The sequence below is a fragment of the Bombus bifarius genome, unplaced genomic scaffold, assembly GCF_011952205.1.
Source record: "Bombus bifarius isolate JDL3187 unplaced genomic scaffold, Bbif_JDL3187 scf7180000007975, whole genome shotgun sequence".
In the NCBI taxonomy this organism is placed as follows: domain Eukaryota; kingdom Metazoa; phylum Arthropoda; class Insecta; order Hymenoptera; family Apidae; genus Bombus; species Bombus bifarius.
Window position 1 is genome coordinate 972544 of NW_022884361.1, and position 22668 is coordinate 995211.

Genomic DNA, 22668 nt, shown 5'->3' on the forward strand with positions numbered 1-22668 from the left:
TTCTTTATTTATTTATTGCAAGTATCCTGAAAAATTAAAAAAGAAACTCTATACAATAAAGCGCAACATAAGTTGCGCTATGACGTTCTGACAATCTTTGTTACTACTTGATATAATATGAAACATCAATGTCTCTTTTTAACAGTATGATATATATACAGGGTGGTTGGTAACTGGTGGTACAAGCGGAAAGGGGGTGATTCTACGCGAAAAAAGAAGTCGAAAATATAGAATAAAAATTTCTTTTTTAAATTTGTTTTTTTAAATTTTTCCATCGAGACAACGATCTACAATGAGATCCGTTATAACGTACTGCACGTGTACCGAGCGAAAATTCAAAGTCAATTTTCTCGAAAACAAAGCCTCAAACGAAAAATTTTTATTCTATATTTTCGACTTCTTTTTTAACGTAGAATCACCCCCTTTCTGCTCGTACCACCAGTTACCAACCACCCTGTATATATATATAATGTAATATATATATATATAATAATACATAATATATACATATAATAATACATATATATATATATATATATATATATATATATATATACATCTAAGTTTATTATCATTTTTCTTATAAGAATAAAAAATAATTTCATTATTCAATTATATCTGATACATATGCATGACTTAATTTTTCTATATATTTTATACCATACATAACTCGTTTAAACAGATATTTCTCCGCGCACATAACCTTAAGCGCGTCTTATATAAATTTTGCTTTCTTGTTTTTGGGATTCTCAGCACGCATTTCAAAAATATTCATAATAGCAGCATTCTAAAGTAACAAGTGTTATTAAAGATAACGTAATAACAATTTATTGGTTATCACTGTTAAACTAATGTTGAATATACATATATTAGCATGTTTGCAATATCCATAAATATAATTTCATATCTAATTCAGCATACCAATTATAAATCCGGTTATCAATCGTTCTCAATCTAAAAATAATTGTCAGATTTCTACAGAGTAAGAGTACGAAATGCTAGAAACGATTTATATATTATACAATTAATTCATAGAACTATAACTATACTTTATTCGAATAAATATAATAATTACTCCAGAGTGTGCTTTTATCTTTTCTTTGTAATTTCAACGAAAGATGTATGATGACACCAGATGTGATATAATTAACGACAGAAATGTGACGATGATTGCGACGATGGATGATAATTATCAAAGGAATGCCGATTGAATTTATTCGTACTCTTCGTCATCGGGTCGTACTTGAGGGAATCTTCTCACAGGCTGGTGTTGAGGTTGCGGGCGTCTATGTTGAAGAGGAATGTTCACTTCCTCGGGACTGCGGAAAACTTGGTTCACGGGTAAACGAAATTGAGGAAGACCCGTTGGTTGTGGACGTGCTGACGGTGGAATACTGTTCAACGTAGGTTGGGGACTCGCATACACCTATAGATACATATCTCACATTTTTATCTCCTTTTACTTTACATTTCAAAGTAGTAGCATGTAAATAAAATCTTACAGGTGGAGTAGGGCGGCGAATAGGTGCAGAAGGAGTAATCTGATAGTCACCAGCCTCGCGCTCGTCCGGGTGAATGTCTGTCGGGAAGTATCTTTCGCTGTATCTCAAGGTTACGTTAGGTTTGTTCTCAGCTTCAGCCAAGTTCAATGGTTTGTAAAGGTACTCGTTGACGAAATGGTACTGCGAACTCTTTTTGCAATTGATGTCTCCACTCGGAGGCATGCAAATTAGATGAACCTGTAACAGAGATCTGTAACTATCTCGAGGTTTAAGGAGAGAAAGGAGTTTCGTGGGATAGTTAACGCCGCGTACATTTTTATTTGCATCTCTGCTATCGAGAGAAGGAACGCGAGTAGATTATCCCGGAAACGCATAACGGCGTACTGGTATCGGGCGATTGAACGTGCGATTTATGATTGGCCTTACCCACCTGCTTGTCCGGGTACAGAAAACCGGAAGAGGTATGGTGAAAACGCGCGCCAAAGCATGAGAGAAGTGAAATTTGCTTATCAGTGATATTCAAACCTGGCTGTTTGCACGATCACGGGAATTTTATATTCGTCAACGTTTTCACTTGCAGCAGCTCAGATTACGCATAAAAGGTCACTATTCGTGTAATTACGGAATATAACAGGTGTGGAAAGTGTCTCGCATTCTTGCGTTGAATACGGAGAGTAGATCTATTTAAAGATTGTGTCTGCTGAAAATTACCTGATGGAATGTAAATCCTTCGGGGCAGATCCAAGAGTGTTTCGCGTTGTCTTGACAATAGTGGAAGACTTCGCAATTAAGATCTTCATCGGCATAATAGCCCGTTTGCTTGTTCACACAATCGAATTTACTTTGTGGTAAAAGAAGAGTCAAACGATCGGGCTCTTCTTTCTCTTCCAATTCTTCAGCTTCCTTTAAGTTTAGAATACAATTTGAAGCATTATACATGTTTTAATGCGAACAAAGTAGCTACTAAACCATTTATGTAAGACATTTCATTTCTCTGTTGTATTCTTTGAAAGATAGTAGCTAAGATCTTTCTTAAAATTAGCTCAACGATTTACTACAAAATTATTATTTAATTTCAATAGTCGTTCTGGGATGGCAACGAAATACGTAATTATTGGAAATCACAGACAAAACAAAAATGCTTTACTTCTTCAAGAACATTTCTTTCTTTTCATCTTAATGACTGACTATTACATAAGCTTATTGAGTGGAACTGCAAACAATGGATGCAAGAATTTCTTAGACTACTTTCACTTATTGTGAGATACAAAAGCGTAACAGTTTCACCTGTACATTGATATTCCCCAAAATTTTTTAAATGACAACTGTATAATTTGCTTTGAATGGATATTAAAGAAATATAATTACCCGAGCATTTTGTGGTTGTCCACCACGAAGAATACCACTACGTGGTGGTCCACTCACTCTGATAGCTGCCTGATCGAGAGGTGGGCCCGATGGTTTACGGTATAGCTATAAAAGAATAATGCTCACAAATGAAAAGTACCTGTATTTATATTCATGAATGAAGAGCAATCAAACTCATCTTGTGCTTCTTGGATCATTCATGAAAGTATGCGTTCTTTTTACACGGTTATGCATGGTAATATATAAAGGTACGCGAGTCAATACGTTAAAGCAATTGAAAGTAACTTATTTTTACGTAAGTTGTTACGTAACATGTAGCGACAGGCGCAATATTATATGACGTAACTGTTTTCGTTGCAAGTAATAATTTTAATTTTATACATGTTTATAATTAGATAAAAGTAACTAATCGTTGTCATATTTATAATTAAATAAAAGTAACAATCGTTGTCATAACATCAGAAATATCTAGTTTCTCTCCTAAAAAAAAGAAAAAATATTATTATTTCGGAATAGTCATCGCAGTTCTTTATCTTCAGGATTGGTATCTTTAAAAGTTTGACAATTCATAACAAAATTCTCAAATTTCTACATGTCCTCGTTTCATATGAAGATTCATTATGAAGATTATAGAAGATATGAAGGGGAAAGATACGACAAGTCATATTTCTTATAAGAGCTAATTTGTACTTGTAATATTTTTCTCTTGTAATTTTCATATGTACAAAACCTAATGTATCGTGAATAAATTATAATTTTATTGCTTACAGGTGGTTGACTGCTGGGATTTCTGAAAGCAGGCGTCGGAGAAGGAGTAGGTGTTACAATGTTATCCTCGTAGCTGTTATCGCGGAAACCTTGACCAGCACTAAGGCCAGACGAATAGAGTGGCCCTAAACTGGATGATTTGCCGGGATAAGGCACTCTTGGTTCTAGATCGTAAGATCCCTGCGCTGCTGCAGTTGCAGCTAATGCCGCTAGACACAGCCAATACATTCTACAAATGGAAATCGTGAGAGTTCCGTTAAGTGATCCACGTCAGTTTTTCACTCTTCAGGATGACGCGTGTGATATATTTTTCGATATGTAGTACAGAGAGAAAATTTATCCCATTTGCTGCGAACATATGCAAGGGAAAGCGACCTTGGTTCTTGATGCCCTCCATAAAGCGTCATAGCCGAGCCGAAGTGAAAAGCAGCGATATTTCATTAGATTTACGTAAAGCTGATGTTCATCTCGCACGAAATTATTATCATCATCTATAAATTAATCGATCTCATTTATTACCTTGTAATCGCATCGCGTGCGACTGATTATTTTTCAACATCTTTTACGTAATTCTTTTTACGTTTGAATTGATTAATAACGACATTAGTAGCGGCGATCTTCCAATGTTTAATAATCAAATATATCATTACAATTTCACCCGCAGGTATGGATGTATTAGAAATGAAAAATGGTTGAAGGAGAGATAGGAACATAAATCATTGGTTAGAAAAGTGGTACATATCTGTTAACTTTTTAGCAGATTCATTCGCAGCTGACCGTCTGTAAATGTACTGAAATCATGCATGTCGATGACCTAAAATATTCGCGAGAAATGTAGTAAAATAACCTAATCGATAAATACACTTACTTACATACATATAAACGTATAAGTATACTTGTTCAAAGGAAACGAAGCTAGTTACTTTCTACATAAATATACTTTAACGAAATTATCAATATTTATCGTATTTATCAAACGTAGGAAGAGTTCATTAAACTTATCGATTTTTTGATGACAGCCTATTGTTTGTCTTGAAAGAAATACATCCGTTTACACTTCTACCGATAATGGTCGTGGAAAGCACCTTACTTTCTAAGTGCGTAAAACACGGATAGTGGTTTCACGATTCGTTGGAAACATCTCATTCGTAACGGTGATGACGATGTATCGCGAGAGATCCGGGGCTTTCGATAAATTTGAAAGGCTCGACTTACGAGAGTGAATCTTCCGACATCTCAGTGGTAATAATCTGTCAGTTGTTAAGAGAAATCTCTTGTACAGATGTGATAGATGCGAAAAGATATCACGGAGATTGATAAATTGAGAAATCAAAGCGATCTTTATATTTAACATATCAAATAAATTGTAATTGAGAAATAAAAATTGTAATAAATATCCCTCTACTCTTACTTCTCACAAATACCCTATTTCTTATAAAATAGGCTATTTTACAGGAAAGCATTTACAATACCAAAGTTTCGAACCGCTATGTGTTTCATACTCATTACTCTTGAATTAAAAACGCAATCCAGTACAGATACAACCGGATAAGTGATTTCAAATTTTATAATATCAGCGAAATAGTTACTTGCATAGATCACTGGTGAAAACTTCTTATTTTTTTTTTTTTTTTTTTTTTTGAGAAGGTAAACCCGAATGAAACGAGTATTGGAAAAGGTTTCCTGAGCCTGTTACAAAGATCAAACGTAACCTGCTTTTTCCTCGCTTAATACAACTTTTACGCAACCCGTTTCTCGTATGGGATCCCGGGTCATCGCGTAATTCCGTTGCGGTGATTTACTTGATTGACCAGTCCATTTAAAGAAACAAAGTGGTCAATAAGTAGCAACTACGGGGAACGGAAAAAATGTCGCTCTTAATGAGAATCTTGTCTTTACTAGGCGTAAGTCCGCGAACCGGCCGATCGTTAAAGAGTCAGTCGCAAACTTGGTTCGATCGGTAGCCCCGAGTGAAAGTGAGAGGGTTTGCGTGTAAAAATGGTACTATCCGGAGAAAAATGGGAACGTATCTGTCTAGAGCGTTGCAAATTATATTATGGTGTAAGAGTATGTATGCAGATCGCGAAACAATATCGTTCAAGGTACGCAGCTGGAAAGGACACCGATCGAGGATTCGATAGAACTTGATGTCAGGAATTCGATCGCCACCACTAATTTTTCATGTTGCGTTTCTATTTCAGTTTCTCCGATATCGTTGATCAAGAAATATCATAGAAACTTTCTCTACATGCTGGTACATGATCAAACGTAATTAACATATCTTAATAATTAGAGCAATTTTCAGAGATTACTTGGAACGTAATTGTGCGAATTTAGTTTCTTTTTTACTTGGATGTATTTATGGCAACGATTAGTTTCATTCAATGAAATCTCCTGTAATAAATCGCTGAACTTTCTCAAGGTTGACTGCTTTGAATTAAAAATGTAGATTCAGCATGATGGATCATATGATTTTTAATAGATATTAATTGAGATTGATTTACTTTTATAAGTGTGACTAATTTGCAATAAATGTGAGAAAATGGGAATGATCTAAGTTATTGTCGAAATTAATTTTAGGATTTTTTAAAAGAAGTATTTCTTGTATTTCAACGAAGTTATGCTTGAGACTGGAAGCTGATCCACGGGGGGTTCTCGAACCATATCAAAGAAAGCAATTGCATAATGAAAAAAGAGATAGTTGTCGGACAGCTACAAACGAGAGGAACGCGACGGTATAATATAATCAGTAGAGGGCATACGTAACTGGTCGGCCAATTGTCAGACTTGGACGTGTTCTCACGGAAATCTGGAGCAGATTTTATTTTTTTGGCGACATTTTTTTTTTGATTCAAAGTAGATCAAAGCTGCGGTCTTCAGAGTGCCAACTTTTTATTCTCGTATTCTATGCTCCAGAATTTTAAGATTATAAGAAGTCTTGAATAGTTTTATTTTTAATAAATATTATATAATGTAATAAAATGATATTATATAAGCTTAAAAATGTTTAAAATGAACTATCCTACTCTAGATTCTACGAATTAAGGATAATTGATAAAATAGTTCGATGTAATAACACATCGATCAACTAATGCGACTAAAATCTTTCATAAATTCCTAACTTGCAGTTCCTGATCGCCCTCGCACAACCGGTTTCCTTTCCCGTTTCCAGGGCACGTGCCATAATCTTTGCTCCGCCATGCATAACGACGATAATTTCGCAAAATTTTTCATAATATTTCCATAGACCTACCTACTGCAATACACATTGGTATTCGAATTTACTACGTTCAATATTGTTAAATATCATCCGGATTATTTATTCATCGTTAATCGTTCCAAATGATTATTCGCACGTTCAAAAAAGAAGAACATCAATGATACACAGATGAAAAGTGGAGAAATGATCATTGGATTTCCAATGGAAAACACTTGCACTGTTCTATTATTATTTGTCACTAATCCCACATTTTTTACTTCTTCCCCTTCTCAAATTTTTCGAAACGTACTTTTTACCCCACTTACCTGTCAACGACGGAGGTAGAGGAGTAACAGCACGATTGACAACACACGAGCTTTATCTTGGCCGGCCGGTTCTTCATTCTCTTATATAGCGTGTCTCGCTGAAAGTTACCTCCACCAAGTAATATCTGGGTTCGCTTTGGGGTAGTGGGAGACATTGGTCGATGTACATTGTAAATCGATGTGTTCTCCAAAATTTTTGGCCCACAAACGGTGATCTTAAACAGCGAAAAATGATCAATGTCATATCAATCCAATGAGCAAGATGAATTTGATGTAATGGTATAAAAGTATAACTGTGAATTATTCTAATTTTATTTTATCGGATTATATCGGATGATGCAGTGAAGCAGTCCTAATGATTTAATTAAGTGTAATGTTTAGCATGGGACATTTATAGGCAAATGCAATTTACCTTGGATTTAGATGATTTGGAACTAAATTAAACGTAGTCTTCTGAAATGGTGATTAATAGAAGAAGGCGTGGATGTTTACAGTGAAAAAGTTTTCATGTGCTGCGAACGGTAAAATAATTTCTTTGGCTTACTTTGAAGCTGAAATCTTTTCTCTCTGACTTTCCATTTTCATTTCAAGCATTAATAAGTTGTTTCGCGTGGCTTTATTCGCGGAACGCTAAATAGTTTCTTTTATCCATTCGTTCCTTTCGCCCACGCATTCCCAAAATGAATCTTGTAAAATGGATGAGATACATAGAGATCTTAATTAATGAAGTAGGATACGAAGTAGAATTTTGGATCATGTTTCATCATCGAAAAGCTTTACAAACGTGCTCTACTATGTCAAATTGTATTACATGATATATAGGATATAGATCGTAAAAATCGAATCGGAAATAATAGAAAGCTAATTACGTTAAACGTGGAATTTATATGTATATACGTAACGAAGCAGGTATTGTACTATGATATGTAATCGATTGCAGTTAAAGCACGATACCTATCTGGCAATTCAAGAAAGTGAAACAGAGCTGCGTCAAATCAGAAATTCTTAAGTGAAATTCCTTACGTTTTTTTCACACGAATGTCGAAAGCTATTGGAATTAAGAAAGAATAGATAAAGGTGAACATAATTATTGGCAATATTTGTATACCAATGGATGTGTTTTCATGGTTAATGAGATTTTAACGAAGCACCTGAAGAAAAAGCGGTTGATTGCACGGTTGGATGCAATTCTTACGTCACCGATAGCTACGGCCTTTTAATACTTCTTATTTTTATAGACACGAGAATTCACATCCGGTCGTTTCCGCAAAGTATTTTCAATAGCAATGGGGTCCCAACGAAATCAGGTGAAGTGGCTTTCTACCACGCACCACATGAAAATTTTCTTCCGATAGTAGGTCGCCGTATTTCGATGACTCAAATTTTACGCCGTTGCTAAAACTTTATTTGCATTCAATAAACGTGACTTTAATCTTTACGTGCATTAATGAACTGCTTATTATGATTTTATAAACTGTCGGAGCACATCGACAGGCTATTCTATATTCATTTATTAAGTTTCTATTGTCATTTAAAAATCTAAAAGTAACAAATGGTATAAGAATTTGAGACAAGAACTTGCGATAAATAATGATGAGCTAAAGTTGCTTTTTTGCGTATCACTGGCCTATTTGCGTGCATCTTTGTATCTTTTCGTATGCATGACATAGAAATACACACTTTAATTGCTTTTCACCTAAATCGTAAGCTGCACACTGTGTTACTGAAATGTCGAAAGTAGGTTGGTTTATTCGTACTTAATTTAATTGCCTTTCACGCAGAATCCATATCTTGATTACATCCATAAAAAGTTCTTGTATTCTTTCCTTTCTTCTTATGCGCTTATTCGCTTTTCAATTATTTTCTCAGTTTAATTTCTCGGGTACATTACATTCTAAGATACCAATTTTTAACTTAACGGTTCTAAAAAGTTAACGTTATATAATTATATGGATTTTGTAAATGGAGCCAGTGATTTTGACATGATCGTTGGATTGTACGTCAATCAATCGGTAAGCACCTGGGTGAACCGAAGAGGAGGGAGAACAAAATCAAAATTCACGCCCACTGAGAAACTTTCGATCTCTTTTCTTCGATTTCTTGACTCCTCGGCAGCGTGAATCGCTTCTCCCCCTTGAATTCAACGCGCTGCTTAGCATGTAATTTATTGAAATCGTATGGAAACAGATCGCGTGGACTTTCTTTCTTGCAGAGACGCCTATCGAAGGTCATTGTTTTCACTTGACGGAAATCGAGGAGTGATTCCTTTCGATTGATGCGATCGACGAGATCCCTCCAAGATTCGGCCGTCATTCACTTTCTTTGCCTCTCCTTGTTCTTCATACTGTAACTTTTCCTTTTCTCGTCAACGAAGTGTATAGTTTTCGGTATAGCTATACTTGTATACTTGCATGTGTATACTTGGCACATTTCACGTTCATAGACTTGATCCGAACATTATTTTTGTCACAATTCGTCAAAGTATACATGTTAACGAAGGTTTTGATATTTTTCTTGCTTAAATTCTAGTTCAAATGTGTCGCAATAATTCGTTCGATCGAGCAATTAGTATAGTGCTTGAAACTGCTCTTCGGCTGAAACAAGTTTCACCTACACGTTTCGTACCTACTATGTTCTTCATGGATAACATATCGAACAGTGAATTCTGTTCATTTCCAGTTACATATATGTATACTTCAAACCATGGTGCGTTCGTTCCTTAGAAAATTGACCTCGTCAAAGAGAATTGACTTTTTTCAGATATCAAACCGGTTTCTACTAACTGCAACTGAATTTAGATCGCCAAGTTAAAGAATAAAATGTTTTCCGTATATGAATGTACCGCACACCGTTATAGCTAAACAATGTATTAACTCCTCATTGTTCTCGATGAATCCCTCCTTTAGCCTTTTCATTGTACATCATCGAACATTTGATCTCAAATCTTCAACTTTCACGTTGCTGTCAGTTTAACTACACTTTTTCATGACAGAAATATCGAAAGAGTATCGACATAAATAACATTAATTAATAATTAAACAATTAATACGTAATGTAAAAATTTCTTATTAAATCTTGATTGAAATATTCTGATTAATGTGGTTTCAATGAGTAAATATAATATCGTTTATGACGATTGTATTATATCATAATCTTTCAATGAATAGCAAAAACGAATTTATCATTTATAGGGAGGCGTGGTACTGATAGAGTAACAGATATTTGGGTGCTCCGGCCGTATAAAAGCGTAAGAAATACTTTCACCAGCTGTCAGACCTGCAGGAGAAAGTGTGTTCGCCCTCCGTTCCGCCCCTGTAGTACGCAAATGGACCATTAAAGGGGAAAATGAGGAAAACGAGGAGAACAAGATGAAAATCGTAATTAGGCGGAAGGTGAACTTTAGTCTGCCAACTGCAGACATTTATTCGTTCTGTTTGGTTCTGTCAGTTTCTTCTTTAGATATCTTACATTGCAATAATTGCTAGTAGTTCAGGTGAATGACCGTCACCTTTATGTATAGACGGCATTCTTTCCATTCACGAGAATAACTTATGTTAACGTTCTGCGATATGCAAATACAAGGAATCAAAGTCTATAGCGCGCTACCTTGTTAATTTTGAAATTTATTCTTGAAGAGATATGTCTAAATTTCTTTTCTTTTTTTTGTCGTTGATTTCGAAAAGCATAATCTTTATAAAGACTCCAGGAGTGAGTAAGACTTGAAATGTAGCTAAAACACCTGAAATCAAAACTGAACATGTAAATAAATCAAAAACTCTTTTAAATATAATTTTCTTCGAAAAAATGAAATAATGTTTTATGATAAATATGCTACATAGAAAGAAGGATACAAAAAGAGATAAAAATAGAAAGATTACATAATGTTTATGTGCTGTAATTAGATGTTTACATAGTTGCATTAACTTTTATTAGTGTTTCCTGTTTTTACACAAGTACTACTTTTTATGTAATTGAGGAATAACTTTTAAAATATAATAGCAATATAAAATCATATAACACTGTTTTTCTTCAGTATCTACTGGTTATCTGTACAAATATTTAAATATAGAAATTGAAACAAAGTAAAAATTAGTAGTTTATACAATAAACAATCTAAACAATAAACTAGAATAGATGGAAGACGCAAGGAATTCATAATAATGCTTTTTCAACTACAAGTATGTACACATCGAACATTGCAGTAATAAATAACGTACATATTTTATTTCATATTTTAATATTTTATACAAAGGTTCCTACTTAATATTATTTATGATTTCATATTATCGTAAAAAATATTTTTAATAAAATAAGAATCAGTCATTTTTCAGTCAATGCTTTCAATGCCTCATCGATCAACGATGTACTGGAACTATTGGAAACAATAAGTGAATGTTTTCTACAATTTTGTTATATTACGCTATTCATTCATTGTCGATAGTGTAACATTTGCCAACAAATTTTCCATGATCACCATGCAAATATTTGTTGTTTGTCCATATCTTTTAATAAACAGTTAAATTGAACTAAATGTTATGTTATGCACGACATACAGAAACCAAAGACATACATTTTAAATAAACAGATATGGCAATAAGGTGTAAAATTTCTCTACATACATGATTAATTTTTGGACTCTGTATTATCGTTTGTTGGACCAGTCAACTGAGACTAGATTTGTATTTACAAATACAAATATATCGTAAAATTTTGGCAGTGAATCTAAACAAGTATGATGTAATAACATAATCCAGATGAATTTTTCACAACTTTCAATATATCAACAATGTATAGGAATATGTTAGTTAATGTTAATCACGCATCAACTTTGGTCACGTGGTTTCAGATGCTTTGCGGGATCGAATAGCTTTTTTATGTTTTACTGGTTCCATTACACTATCATTATCGGACATTGAAGAATCTCTTAACGTTTTCCGTCCGCGTCCCACGTTCCTTTCTTCATTTTCAGATCCAATAGATTCTCTGTTTGATTTCCGTCTTTGACGTTGTGGAATTTGATTGTGAACTTCCATAGCTTCACGAAGATGTTTTCGTTTTGCTTCCCAAAACATTTCTTGTCTTTGTGCAATTTCAGGATACCTATCGAATAAATTAGATTCAGCAAATAAAGTAAAAAAATTTGATATTTCTTACTTCTAAGATAAGGATTATCTTAATACCTTTCAATAAATTCTTTAGTAGGTGGAATGACTAAATGCCATCCTTTCTTAGGTTCGTGTACTGCTAAATTTGTAAATATTTCTTTAATTTCATCAACAGGCAATTTAATAACAGATGAAATTGTTTTTCGGTCTAGGAATTCGTGTTCCGTAAATGACAATAACTGAAATTGCGCAGTTGCTAGTATAATATTCTATATAAGCCGTTTTCATAAATTATTTAATAAACATAACACTTACGACATAATCCCTAGCTCTACACATGAGTTCAGCAGGAATACCATTGTGTGATGATATACTATCCTTTGGATACACAAGTTCACTACTTACGACCCAATTTCCCTGTACTAAAACTGCTACCTGTTGCAAATATTTTAAAACAGCTGTTGTTTCCTGATCTGCTGATAAAATTAACCTCAACTGTGCAAAGGATATTACTTTGGCTATAAAATAAATTTTTATCATTACTACATAGTAACCTAAAATAAATACAGATAGATCTTGAAGATACTAACCATCTTTCATGAGTATTTTAACTTGATCAAGAAGAGGTAAAGTTCTAATATAATTGAGAGATGTAGTTGGATTAGCAATATCTGATTTCGATTCATCTTTTATTCGTGGTGCTAACAGATCTAAATATTGTTCAGTTGATATATTCAATGTATTTACAGTTTCATCAGTAGCAGAACAAAACATTTCTAAACGTGTAAGCTGAAAATATATATCTTCAATAAATGTCTAATATAATATTTCAGTAATAAATTCAACTAAAGATAAAATATTAACCTCTGCCTGAGCGCCATTTACTGGAACATAATTTGTACGAATCCATCTTTCTTCTAAACTTTTTTTGGTATAATGCTGAAAAGATTGCTCTTGTATTTTTTTCATAAACTCAGGCTTTTGTCTAGCAAAGGTTACATTGACTTGTTTTGGACCTTCGTCTTCCTCTTCATAATCTATATATATTAAAGATTACCATTATTAAGAAAATATTTCAATCAAATTAAATTAAACCGATAGAATCTTAATCAGATGTCACCTTCACCCATATTTTTGGCATCATCTTTTATACGTTTATCACTTTTATCTAGATAGTTAAACTCTGGGCGCAACTGAATTATTCCTTTTAATGGTGTTATATGTAATTCTCCATCTTGGAAAATACCAATTCCATAATTAGAACAGTTTGGTAATGCACGAGAAGACTGTAATACTGTTTTATCCATAAGATTACTGTAATATAAAATTTATAATATATAATACATCTAAGGTAGATAAATTATTTATTTATATATCTGGATTCTTTAAAATACCTGTCAAATGCCTTTTCATCATCTTCTTGATCAATACTTGTATCCCCGTCAGCATTTATTGCAATTTGTTCGCCTTTACTTTGATCATAATTGACACTATGTGTATCTATTGCTACTTCTATGAGCACTTCTTGATTCTCTGGCTTTATTGAAGTTTTTAAGAAAGTGGTATTGTCATAACCTTCCCCAGAAGGACGGACGGGATATTGAAAAATAAATAATTTATCTGCGAGTGTTTTTGAAAGAAACACTGGAATCTGGAAGGAATCCAAAAATGTTGTATTTCATCTTCAATTTTTCTTTTACTTCGTATGATTACTTAATTTAAAAAATGTAATTATTATTCATGCATTATTTTTAAGGATTTATTTAAAATAAAAATTTTTCATGCAGCAATAAAATATTTACGAGTGTGTAACACAAATTTACTTCAGTGTAATTAAAATATAAACATTATCATTGTAAAATCACACTATTAAGTTATAAAATTAGTTTATATAAAATAAATATCATAACAATTTAAGCAAGGAACATAACCTAAACATAACCTAAAAATTAAATAACTGGAAAGAAAATAAAAATTCGCTTACAAACCTCTTTAACCACTGGGTCATTCTCATTTTCCATCTTACTAGTACTACACATTTAAACACGATTATTTGGAACTTATTCCTTAATACTACCAGAGAGAAAATACTTGGATATCACCTAAACGACCTCTAATACAAACACTTGATTTCTGTTATTCTGTTACGTCTTTGAAGTAGATAATTGAGATAAAATATATGTAGATGAAATGTATATCTGGTGAAAAAGATATAATGAAGTTGCGTCGTACACAATGCGTTAGAAGCACGTTGATTCTTAGAATGCAAAAATGATTTATGAATTGATATGACAAATTCTTTCAAACCAATATATGTAAAAATGTACACTGTGTGAAAAATAGCGAAGTGTATTTCTGAAATTTGTTTTCTAGATTATATGCTTAATAGATGTTTGCAAATTACTTTACCACTTACTACTCACTATATCCTTCCTTACCAACAGTACTTGTTAGATACTAACCCTGATACTAGAAAACGATATAATAAAATGCAAAATTTACATGAATTTTCTGCCATAACTTACTGTCGCATAAAATTATATTTATGCATAGTAAATAATGTATAATATCAAATCACCTAAGCTTTATATATATTTTTATCTAAGTTTTCTATCTATACAGGTTTGTATTTTATCATTGTTACCAATGCAGCTGAATTTGTCAAGTTGCTGTCAGATACTAGTCTCTGTTGAAAAACATTGTAAATTTAATATTTGTAAATTTAAGTTTAATTTGATTTGTAACGATATATGTATTTAATTTAAAAATGAATTATAACAAAATATGCAGTAAATTATAAAACTACTAATTTAAAGTTGAATGAAACTTTTGTTGAAGCTATCATTGTAAAGGTACATTACAGATTCACATCAATAACATAATTAAAGTACTTATATTTTAATGTGTAACATAATACATTATGTTTTATTATATTATGGATTAGGCTTCAAATTGTGAAGCATAATTATAATGTGTATTTAATTGTAGTAAAGTGAACAGTTTTACATAGACTGATAAAAATGACATCAATGTTTGATCAGTATGAACAAGCATCTCAAAGATCAAAACAAGTATATACACCACCAATTCGTCCAGATATAGTAAGTTTATATGTAATATAAACTTTTTAAACATATATATAACATATATATTATATATATATGTATTATATATATATATACAAATACTTTTTAAATTTTCATTTAATATTTCTTTCTTTATGCTTTTAGAGTACTGCTGGATTTATCCAAATGAAATTTCTAGATGATGGCCCAATTTTTATTAAACAAAAAGTTAACTTTTTACCACCGGACAAAATTTTACATCTTGTTGTTAACAATAATATCATTGTTATTGCCATGGCTAATAATCTCCTCTTACGTATTGACATGAAACATCCAGATTCACCTGAAGGTACTTCTTCCTTAATGAATCATAATATAAAACATAAGATATACGTAACATGTTTTTTTTCCAGAGATTGATATATCTAAATATGCAATGAATATGGAAATGTCAAGAATGTTCCTTGATCCTTTAGGTAATCACTTGTTGATATCTCTAGTTCCAAAATCTCAAGATCCTCCTAACCCTCCCCCTGAATTATTTTATTTACACAGAAAAACAACAAAATTAAAACAGGTAAATACGATGAATAAATATAACTAATATAATTAATTAAATATATGTAATATAACTTATATTAATTTATAGAAATATAAATATTGTTATAAAAAAATATAGCTTTCAAGATTTGTTTATTTAAGGCAGGTAAATTCAAAGGACATGAGATTACTGCCATTGGATGGAACTTTTCAAATTCTTCCGAAACTACTACAGGTCCAATTCTCTTAGGAACTTCAAAAGGCCTCATTTTTGAAACAGAAATTGGTTTAGATGGTGATAAAATATTTAATACAAGCCTGGAACAATATTGGCGTCAGGTATAAATAAAATACATAAATGAAATTTTAATGTCATTGCCAATAAACATTATCATTTCATAATAATAAAAGAGTTACCCTTATATCATTATTCATTGTGTCCAAAGCTTCCTAACTATTTACCTCTTTATGGTGCTAAAGAGGTAGAAGGATTGGTGAGTTAGAAATTATATTTTCTGCATGTGCAAAACAACTGTATGCTAAAAACACAAAGATATTTTTGAGCTCCTGAAAATAATGTAATGGAGCATTATATTTATACAAAATTACGGTCTCTTAATCATTTTAATCTGTGCTTATTATTTCTGCTATTTTCATATCATAATCATACTTTATCATGGTATACCATCGTATTGCATTATATTGATATATAATCAATATTTAATTACTTATTTTAGGTATTTGATATAGGGAAAGATAGTAAACCACCAATTACTGGTTTGGAGTTTCATAAAATACCAAATACTGACAAATATGTGATTATTGTTACTACTCTTATGCGAATTTATCAATATATTGGAGCAGTACAAAATCCAGAAGAAAAACCTTTATTACAACAAATTTTTAACAAATATTTGAATGTACAAGGTAAATTTTACTTCATTAAGTTATTTTACGATTATAATCAAACCAATATTTTTACAGAGAGCTTCAATGAAGTAATAAATAATTTGCCTTATTCTAAAATTCAATTTTATTATCCTTCACTTGGTATATTACCAAAATCGTTTGGTTGGTTAACCGAACCTGGTATATTTTATGCTCAGGTAATAATTTCATTGTTATTTACTATATTTTCTTGTAATTTTTAAATTATTCCTATTATTTTCCTGTAATTTAATATATATTTTCCTGTAAAACTTCTTTTATAACTTCCATTTATTTAGATTGATCCAAAAATAGATCCAAAAAGTGTGTTAACAAATCAACAAATGTTAATTTGTCCTGAGGCAAGTCTAATGGGGATCAATACCTCACAAACAAGTACTCCACCATTATCTTTTGTTTTAACAGAATTTCATGCCTTATTACTTTATACAGACCGTGTAAAAGGCATGTCGCTTTTGAATCAGGATTTGATATTCGAAGACATTTATAATGATGTATGTGGAGAATGAATTACGATTATAACAAGATCTGTAATTATTATGTTTGAATAGTATCATTAGGAAGAAAATTTCAACTTTTAGGCAGTGGGAGGATTACTTAATATTACTAAAGATTATGCAACACGTTCCATATGGGCTTATAGTGAAAGAGCAGTATTTAAATATAAAGTTAATAAAGAAGATAGAAATGTTTGGCAGGTAAAACTACTATATTTAGTATCAATTAATGGTATACATTAATAGATACATATATTATTTTTAAATAGATCTACGTTGATAAAGGTGAATTTGAACTTGCGAAACAATATTGTAAAGATAATCCAGCACATATAGATCAAGTGCTTGTAAAGCAAGCAGAAATGCTTTTTAAGAATAAGGAATATGAAAAAAGTGCTCTCATCTATGCAGATACTCATTCGTCATTTGAAGTAATTTCCTTAAAATTTCTACAGGAATGGCAAATAGACGCTTTAAAGACATTTCTTAAAAAGGTATTATATTTGTTACTTTAAGTTTTCTAAATTTAAATACTTGAAATAATTTAATCTTATATGTACCTAGAAACTTGAAGGATTAAAAACACAAGATAAAACGCAAATAACCATGATTGTTGTATGGGTAATTGAACTATTTATGAATCAAATGGGTGTATTACGGAGTAACAATACATCATATTTACATGATCCACAATATCTAGAATTACAAAAACAATTTGATAGCTTTCTTGCAATACCAAAAGTTGAGGTATTAATAATATCATTAATAAGTATGGTATTATCCAAAAAAGTTTGGCATAGAAAAGTTTATTTTAATTTCAGGAATGTATAAAAAGAAATCGTAGCACTATATATGATTTAATGGCAAGTCATGGTGATAAAGACAATCTTATTCGTTTAACTATAATGCATTGCAACTATGAAGAAGTGATACGTCAGCATTTATATAAAAATAATTATTTAGATGCTCTTGAAGTTCTGAAAAGCCAAAATAATAAAGAGCTATTTTATCAGTTTGCTGGTATTCTTTTACAAGAATTACCACGTCCTGCAATGACTGCTCTAATATCACAGGGATCTTTATTAAAGCCATCTAAGCTTCTACCAGCTTTAGTATCTTGTAATAGTGATGAAAAACATGTAAGATATTTATTCTTTTATTACATCTGGATTTTAGTGTTTATAACAATTAACTAATGTTTGTTATTATAGGCAAAAGAAGTAATCAGATACTTAGAATTTTGCGTTTATAAACAAAGTTGTCAAGAACAGGCAATTCACAATTTTCTATTATCTTTATATGCTCGTTATAAACGAGACGAAGTAATGCGTTATATTAGCTCGCAAGGTAATTTTTCAGACTATACTTTCATTAAAATTGTAATTTAATAATATATTTAATGGGATGTTTATAAATTTACTTTAGGTCAAGATATAAATATGGTACATTATGATGTGCATTATGCATTACGATTGTGCCAAGAGGTTGGCTTAACAGAAGCTTGTGTACAGTTGTCTGCTTTGCTTGGGTTGTGGACAACAGCAGTTGATTTAGCTTTAACAATTAATGTTGATCTTGCTAAACAAATAGCTGCTATGCCCTCCGATCATGATGATGAATTAAGGAAAAAGTTATGGTTGAAAATTGGTAATTAGAAATATAAATTTTTAATTTTATACTTTATTCCAATTCTAACATACTGTGATTCTAGCTGAACACGTAGTTCGAGAAAAAGATGACATACAGCAAGCAATGGAATTTTTGCAGCATTGCGATATAGTCAGAATAGAAGATATATTACCTTTCTTTTCAGATTTTGTTACTATAGATCACTTTAAGGATGCGATTTGCAATTCATTGCAGGTAAAATAATTTTTCAGATAGCATGTATAATAGTGTCATTACATCCGTTGATGTTAGCTGACTAATAATAAGTATATTTAACAAGCTAAGAGTAGTAGAGTAGTAGAGTTTTACAAAATTTCGAGTGTCTTTCTTTCCCACTGAATGTCAATGAACTAAGTGAGACGAAATACGTAACTTGTCGCCGAAGATTTAACGTAGCTAACACGACATTACAAATATCGATCAAATAGTGTTTATTTTAATTGTATTTGACAGGAATATAACCAACATATTCAAGATTTAAAAGAAGAAATGCAAGAAGCAACAAAAGCAGCAGAACTTATTAGGAAAGATATACAAGAGTTCAGAACGAGGTAAATCGATAAATAATAATAGATTATTTAATGATGTGATATCATTATATCATTATGACATTATTACATTTTTTTAGGTGCACATTTATAAATACAAAAGATACATGTAATACTTGTGGTGTTCAATTACTACTACGACCTTTTTATGTATTTCCATGTGGACACAGATTTCATAGTGATTGCCTTGTAGCTGCATTAACACCTATGTTGTCAATGGATCAGAGAACGAAGCTAGCTGATCTTCAAAGACAACTCACTGCTCTTTCAAATAGACCTGAAGATACTAGATCAGTCAGATCTGTATCTTTATCTACAAAAGATCAAATCAAGGCTGACATTGATGACTTAATAGCATCTGAATGTTTATATTGTGGTGAACTAATGATAGAGTGAGTTATATTTTTTTAGTTTATGTCGATATATATATGTAACTATTTTAAAAAACGGTAAACTAAAATAATGAAACTTATGTTACAGGTCTATAGATAAACCATTTATTGAAGAAGAGGACTATGAGAGAGTGATGAAAGAATGGATATGAGTTATATGAAATATTGCTGATTTTGAAAATATTTTTAAATGCATACATATGTTTTATATTACATTTATATATCAAGATGATCATTTGTGATAAATAGATTATGTATTATACTTTATTAATTGTGAAAATTATTTATTTTATAAATGCATTAAAAATTGTAATCTAAAGCTCGAATATAATCTTAAAATAATATAGATTATGTATTTCACGATTTTGTATGCATCAGCTTATATGTATACAGAAATATAAATATCTATAATGTGTTAAACTATATTGAAAAATACTAATTTTAAATATATTCGGTATATATTATATTAGCTGTAATTTAATTCAGTTCTAAATACTTTTCTGCATCCTTATTTCGTTTACTCACGGCTCTATTCCCGTAAATATAATACCGTAATGGTTTATTTGTCCATTCTTCTCCATAGTTATCTATTCCTATTCTACGACATTTAACAATATTGAATTTCTCTATTTCAGCATTTTCGATCCATAAACCTTTCCAAGAACACAAGGAATATTTACTATGATTTTTATGCAGCTGGAACGCCATACATAACTTTGATGGGCCATTACATAATTCATGTTCCTTTAAATCTTTTAATAACTTTTTAGATGCACTCGATGATCTCTTTGAAGTTCGTTGATTAGTCATATACCCAATACCTTCTAAGGGTTCGACTGCTCTTATTAAAACAGCACACCCTTCACCTAAAATCTTACCAGGATATTTCTTTATTGAAGAATATGAAATACAAAAGATGGAAAGTGTTAAATAGTATATGCATGTTCTTCAGATTTAATATCTCTATGACTAACACTAGAACTTCCTAATACATAATATCTCCACACTTTCTCTTTATTATTGTTTGAATCATCAGAATTTGCTGCTACAATAGTAGTTGATTTTATATAAGGATCATATTCTATCCACAAATCACTACATTCATAAATCTTTTTCTGGTTGAAGATATCTTCATCAATAACAAAAGCTGTACAAATTTTGGTTGGGTTGTTACAAAGTTCATACTTTTTAAAATTTTGAACATTTTTTACTATTTCCTTTTCTTTTTTATTTTCTTTTGTCTGCATATTTCTTAATAATTCCATATAATCAAGGCCAAGCATAGGTTCTACTGCTTTTATTAATACATGCGCTCCTGACTCTAAATATTTTTTTGTAAAATACTACATTCTGTATCTAATTCTTTTACTTTTAATACTTTTTTATTTTTCACTCACCTTGACTAGATATGTTGAAACAATGATACATTCCATATGTCATATATATATATATAGTACCAGGTGGCATATACATTGGTATATTACGAGGAGTAACTTTATTTTGATAAGTATGTGATGCTTTATCAATTACTCCTAAATATCCTTCTGTTTCAACAATTCTACCTTTTAAAATAGTACCATTTTCTAGGCAGCGAACTAGTACTTTTCCTGAATATATAAACATACATTAATACTGCATACTTGTATGTATATTGTATAAGCTGAATAGTTAAGAGAACTAGATAATTTGCAATATTACCTAATAAATTTTGTGCTAATTCTTCACAAGGACAATCGAAAAATGAATATGGCAATCTATTTGAACATATTTTTTTTTCCCATGCAGTCAATGGTGGATCTTCCAATTGTTTTAATTCTTCTTTCATCATTTTAAGGTCTACCACTGCTCTAGGTTTACTTTTTGGAGGAGGTATATTTGGTTGAAGTTCTTTGTCAATCCCTTTACTCCCTAGATGTATACATCATGTAAAAGTATACATTAAATATAATATGTAGCTATTGTTTTAAAGACACCTACTATCTCTCAAACTTTTAAAGTTGAGTTTATTTGTTTGTTTCTGTTCCAGATTCTGAACATTTTCTACTGGTGGTTTCAATGTTTCTGCTGTGTTAGATAGTTCTTTATCTTTAAAATTTTTATTTTGCACCACTGAATTCTCTTCCACATCCTAATAAAAATGTTCATTTTACATATGAGAATGTTACAAAAGAAAGTTACATTATTGTTATAGAATTTATATTGTTCTTAATAAAAGCAGTTATAAATACATATAGAAGAAAAAAAATCAGCAATTTGTTTAAAAAAAGTAATTATAATATTTTTTAAAAATTAAATATTAATAGTAAACCTTTGATTTGGTTTTCATTTCATCTGTGTCGATATCATCAATGTTTTTTTCTTCGACAGAATGTGTCTTTAAAGTTGATCGTGTTCTCTTCATTAGTGTAATACAAGTCGTGAAACGAACAGCTATAAAACTGTTAAACGTTTGTCGACTAATAGTCTCTACGAAAAATAACATAAATTACAACATGTTTCTTAACATTACCAGATTAGATTGGAGTTAGGTTGGGGTTAGGTTTGACCGGTTGATGAAAACTGTTAAAATTTAAAATTCAAATGCAATGAAGTTTTCCCGCAAAATATAAACGTCAAATATCAATGTTGCCACTATAAAAATATAGTGAGATCATTTTTATTCGTGCTATGTATTGGGTTTATTCTTTGAAACGTGTTAAAAAAGAAGCACTACTTTTTCCTTTTGAAAAGAGGTACGATGAA

General features: G+C 31.2%; 4 protein-coding genes across 7 annotated transcripts; 1 reads left to right on the forward strand and 3 right to left on the reverse strand.

Moving 5' to 3' along the window:
- Positions 1-681: 681 nt before the first annotated feature.
- On the reverse strand, positions 682-7379 carry LOC117217320. Its single transcript, XM_033464841.1, has 6 exons — positions 7164-7379; positions 3639-3867; positions 2871-2975; positions 2214-2405; positions 1503-1739; positions 682-1426 (listed from the first exon to the last, which is right to left on the reverse strand). The coding sequence occupies exons 1-6, from the start codon at positions 7316-7318 to the stop codon at positions 1214-1216; spliced, it is 1131 nt and encodes a 376-aa protein (XP_033320732.1). The 5' UTR covers positions 7319-7379; the 3' UTR covers positions 682-1213.
- Positions 7380-11074: 3695 nt separating this feature from the next.
- On the reverse strand, positions 11075-14536 carry LOC117217228 (DNA-directed RNA polymerase III subunit RPC5). Its single transcript, XM_033464675.1, has 8 exons — positions 14257-14536; positions 13663-13919; positions 13389-13582; positions 13133-13305; positions 12859-13057; positions 12584-12786; positions 12344-12507; positions 11075-12263 (listed from the first exon to the last, which is right to left on the reverse strand). The coding sequence occupies exons 1-8, from the start codon at positions 14305-14307 to the stop codon at positions 11996-11998; spliced, it is 1509 nt and encodes a 502-aa protein (XP_033320566.1). The 5' UTR covers positions 14308-14536; the 3' UTR covers positions 11075-11995.
- A 28-nt stretch (positions 14537-14564) lies between these two features.
- LOC117217227 (vacuolar protein sorting-associated protein 18 homolog) lies at positions 14565-20102 on the forward strand. 4 transcript variants are annotated; one of them, XM_033464671.1, is made up of 19 exons: positions 14565-14583; positions 15257-15369; positions 15499-15682; positions 15747-15910; positions 16036-16212; positions 16320-16367; positions 16611-16800; positions 16858-16979; positions 17100-17315; positions 17403-17519; positions 17588-17812; positions 17883-18065; positions 18140-18457; positions 18530-18665; positions 18744-18965; positions 19030-19181; positions 19440-19537; positions 19615-19926; positions 20015-20078. In XM_033464671.1, exons 2-19 carry the CDS (start codon positions 15289-15291, stop codon positions 20076-20078), a joined length of 3009 nt encoding a protein of 1002 aa, XP_033320562.1. In that variant the 5' UTR covers positions 14565-14583; positions 15257-15288. The 4 variants fall into 4 exon arrangements, with proteins under 4 accessions (XP_033320562.1, XP_033320563.1, XP_033320564.1 ...); XM_033464672.1 differs by lacking the exon at positions 14565-14583 and adding an exon at positions 14804-14890 and having other exon boundaries at positions 20015-20102; XM_033464670.1 differs by lacking the exon at positions 14565-14583 and adding an exon at positions 14897-15120.
- A 152-nt stretch (positions 20103-20254) lies between these two features.
- Positions 20255-22646, reverse strand: LOC117217232. The gene is made up of 6 exons (XM_033464679.1): positions 22235-22646; positions 21904-22054; positions 21625-21834; positions 21324-21533; positions 20909-21247; positions 20255-20792 (listed from the first exon to the last, which is right to left on the reverse strand). The coding sequence occupies exons 1-6, from the start codon at positions 22406-22408 to the stop codon at positions 20404-20406; spliced, it is 1473 nt and encodes a 490-aa protein (XP_033320570.1). The 5' UTR covers positions 22409-22646; the 3' UTR covers positions 20255-20403.
- Positions 22647-22668: the final 22 nt, after the last annotated feature.

Bases quoted from the DNA above. Each gene is read 5' to 3' on its own strand.
- LOC117217232 (XM_033464679.1), bottom strand. From the start codon at position 22,408: ATGTTATTTTTCGTAGAGACTATTAGTCGACAAACGTTTAACAGTTTT. The intron at 22,055-22,234 runs GTTTACTATTAA...CATTTTTATTAG, and splicing joins AAATGAAAACCAAATCAAAG to GATGTGGAAGAGAATTCAGT. The intron at 20,793-20,908 runs GTTCTAGTGTTA...GTAAGATTTTAG, and splicing joins GAGATATTATGTATTAGGAA to GTGAAGGGTGTGCTGTTTTA.
- LOC117217228 (XM_033464675.1), bottom strand. From the start codon at position 14,307: ATGTGTAGTACTAGTAAGATGGAAAATGAGAATGACCCAGTGGTTAAA. The intron at 12,787-12,858 runs GTTAGTATCTTC...TTTATTTTATAG, and splicing joins TAAAATACTCATGAAAGATG to CCAAAGTAATATCCTTTGCA. The intron at 12,508-12,583 runs GTAAGTGTTATG...GCGCAATTTCAG, and splicing joins GTAGAGCTAGGGATTATGTC to TTATTGTCATTTACGGAACA.
- LOC117217320 (XM_033464841.1), bottom strand. From the start codon at position 7,318: ATGTCTCCCACTACCCCAAAGCGAACCCAGATATTACTTGGTGGAGGT. The intron at 2,976-3,638 runs GTAAGCAATAAA...ATTCTTTTATAG, and splicing joins ATCCCAGCAGTCAACCACCT to CTATACCGTAAACCATCGGG. The intron at 1,427-1,502 runs GTAAGATTTTAT...ATGTATCTATAG, and splicing joins TTCGCCGCCCTACTCCACCT to GTGTATGCGAGTCCCCAACC.
- LOC117217227 (XM_033464671.1), top strand. From the start codon at position 15,289: ATGACATCAATGTTTGATCAGTATGAACAAGCATCTCAAAGATCAAAA. The intron at 15,683-15,746 runs GTACTTCTTCCT...TTTTTTTTCCAG, and splicing joins ACATCCAGATTCACCTGAAG to AGATTGATATATCTAAATAT. The intron at 18,666-18,743 runs GTAATTTTTCAG...AATTTACTTTAG, and splicing joins GCGTTATATTAGCTCGCAAG to GTCAAGATATAAATATGGTA.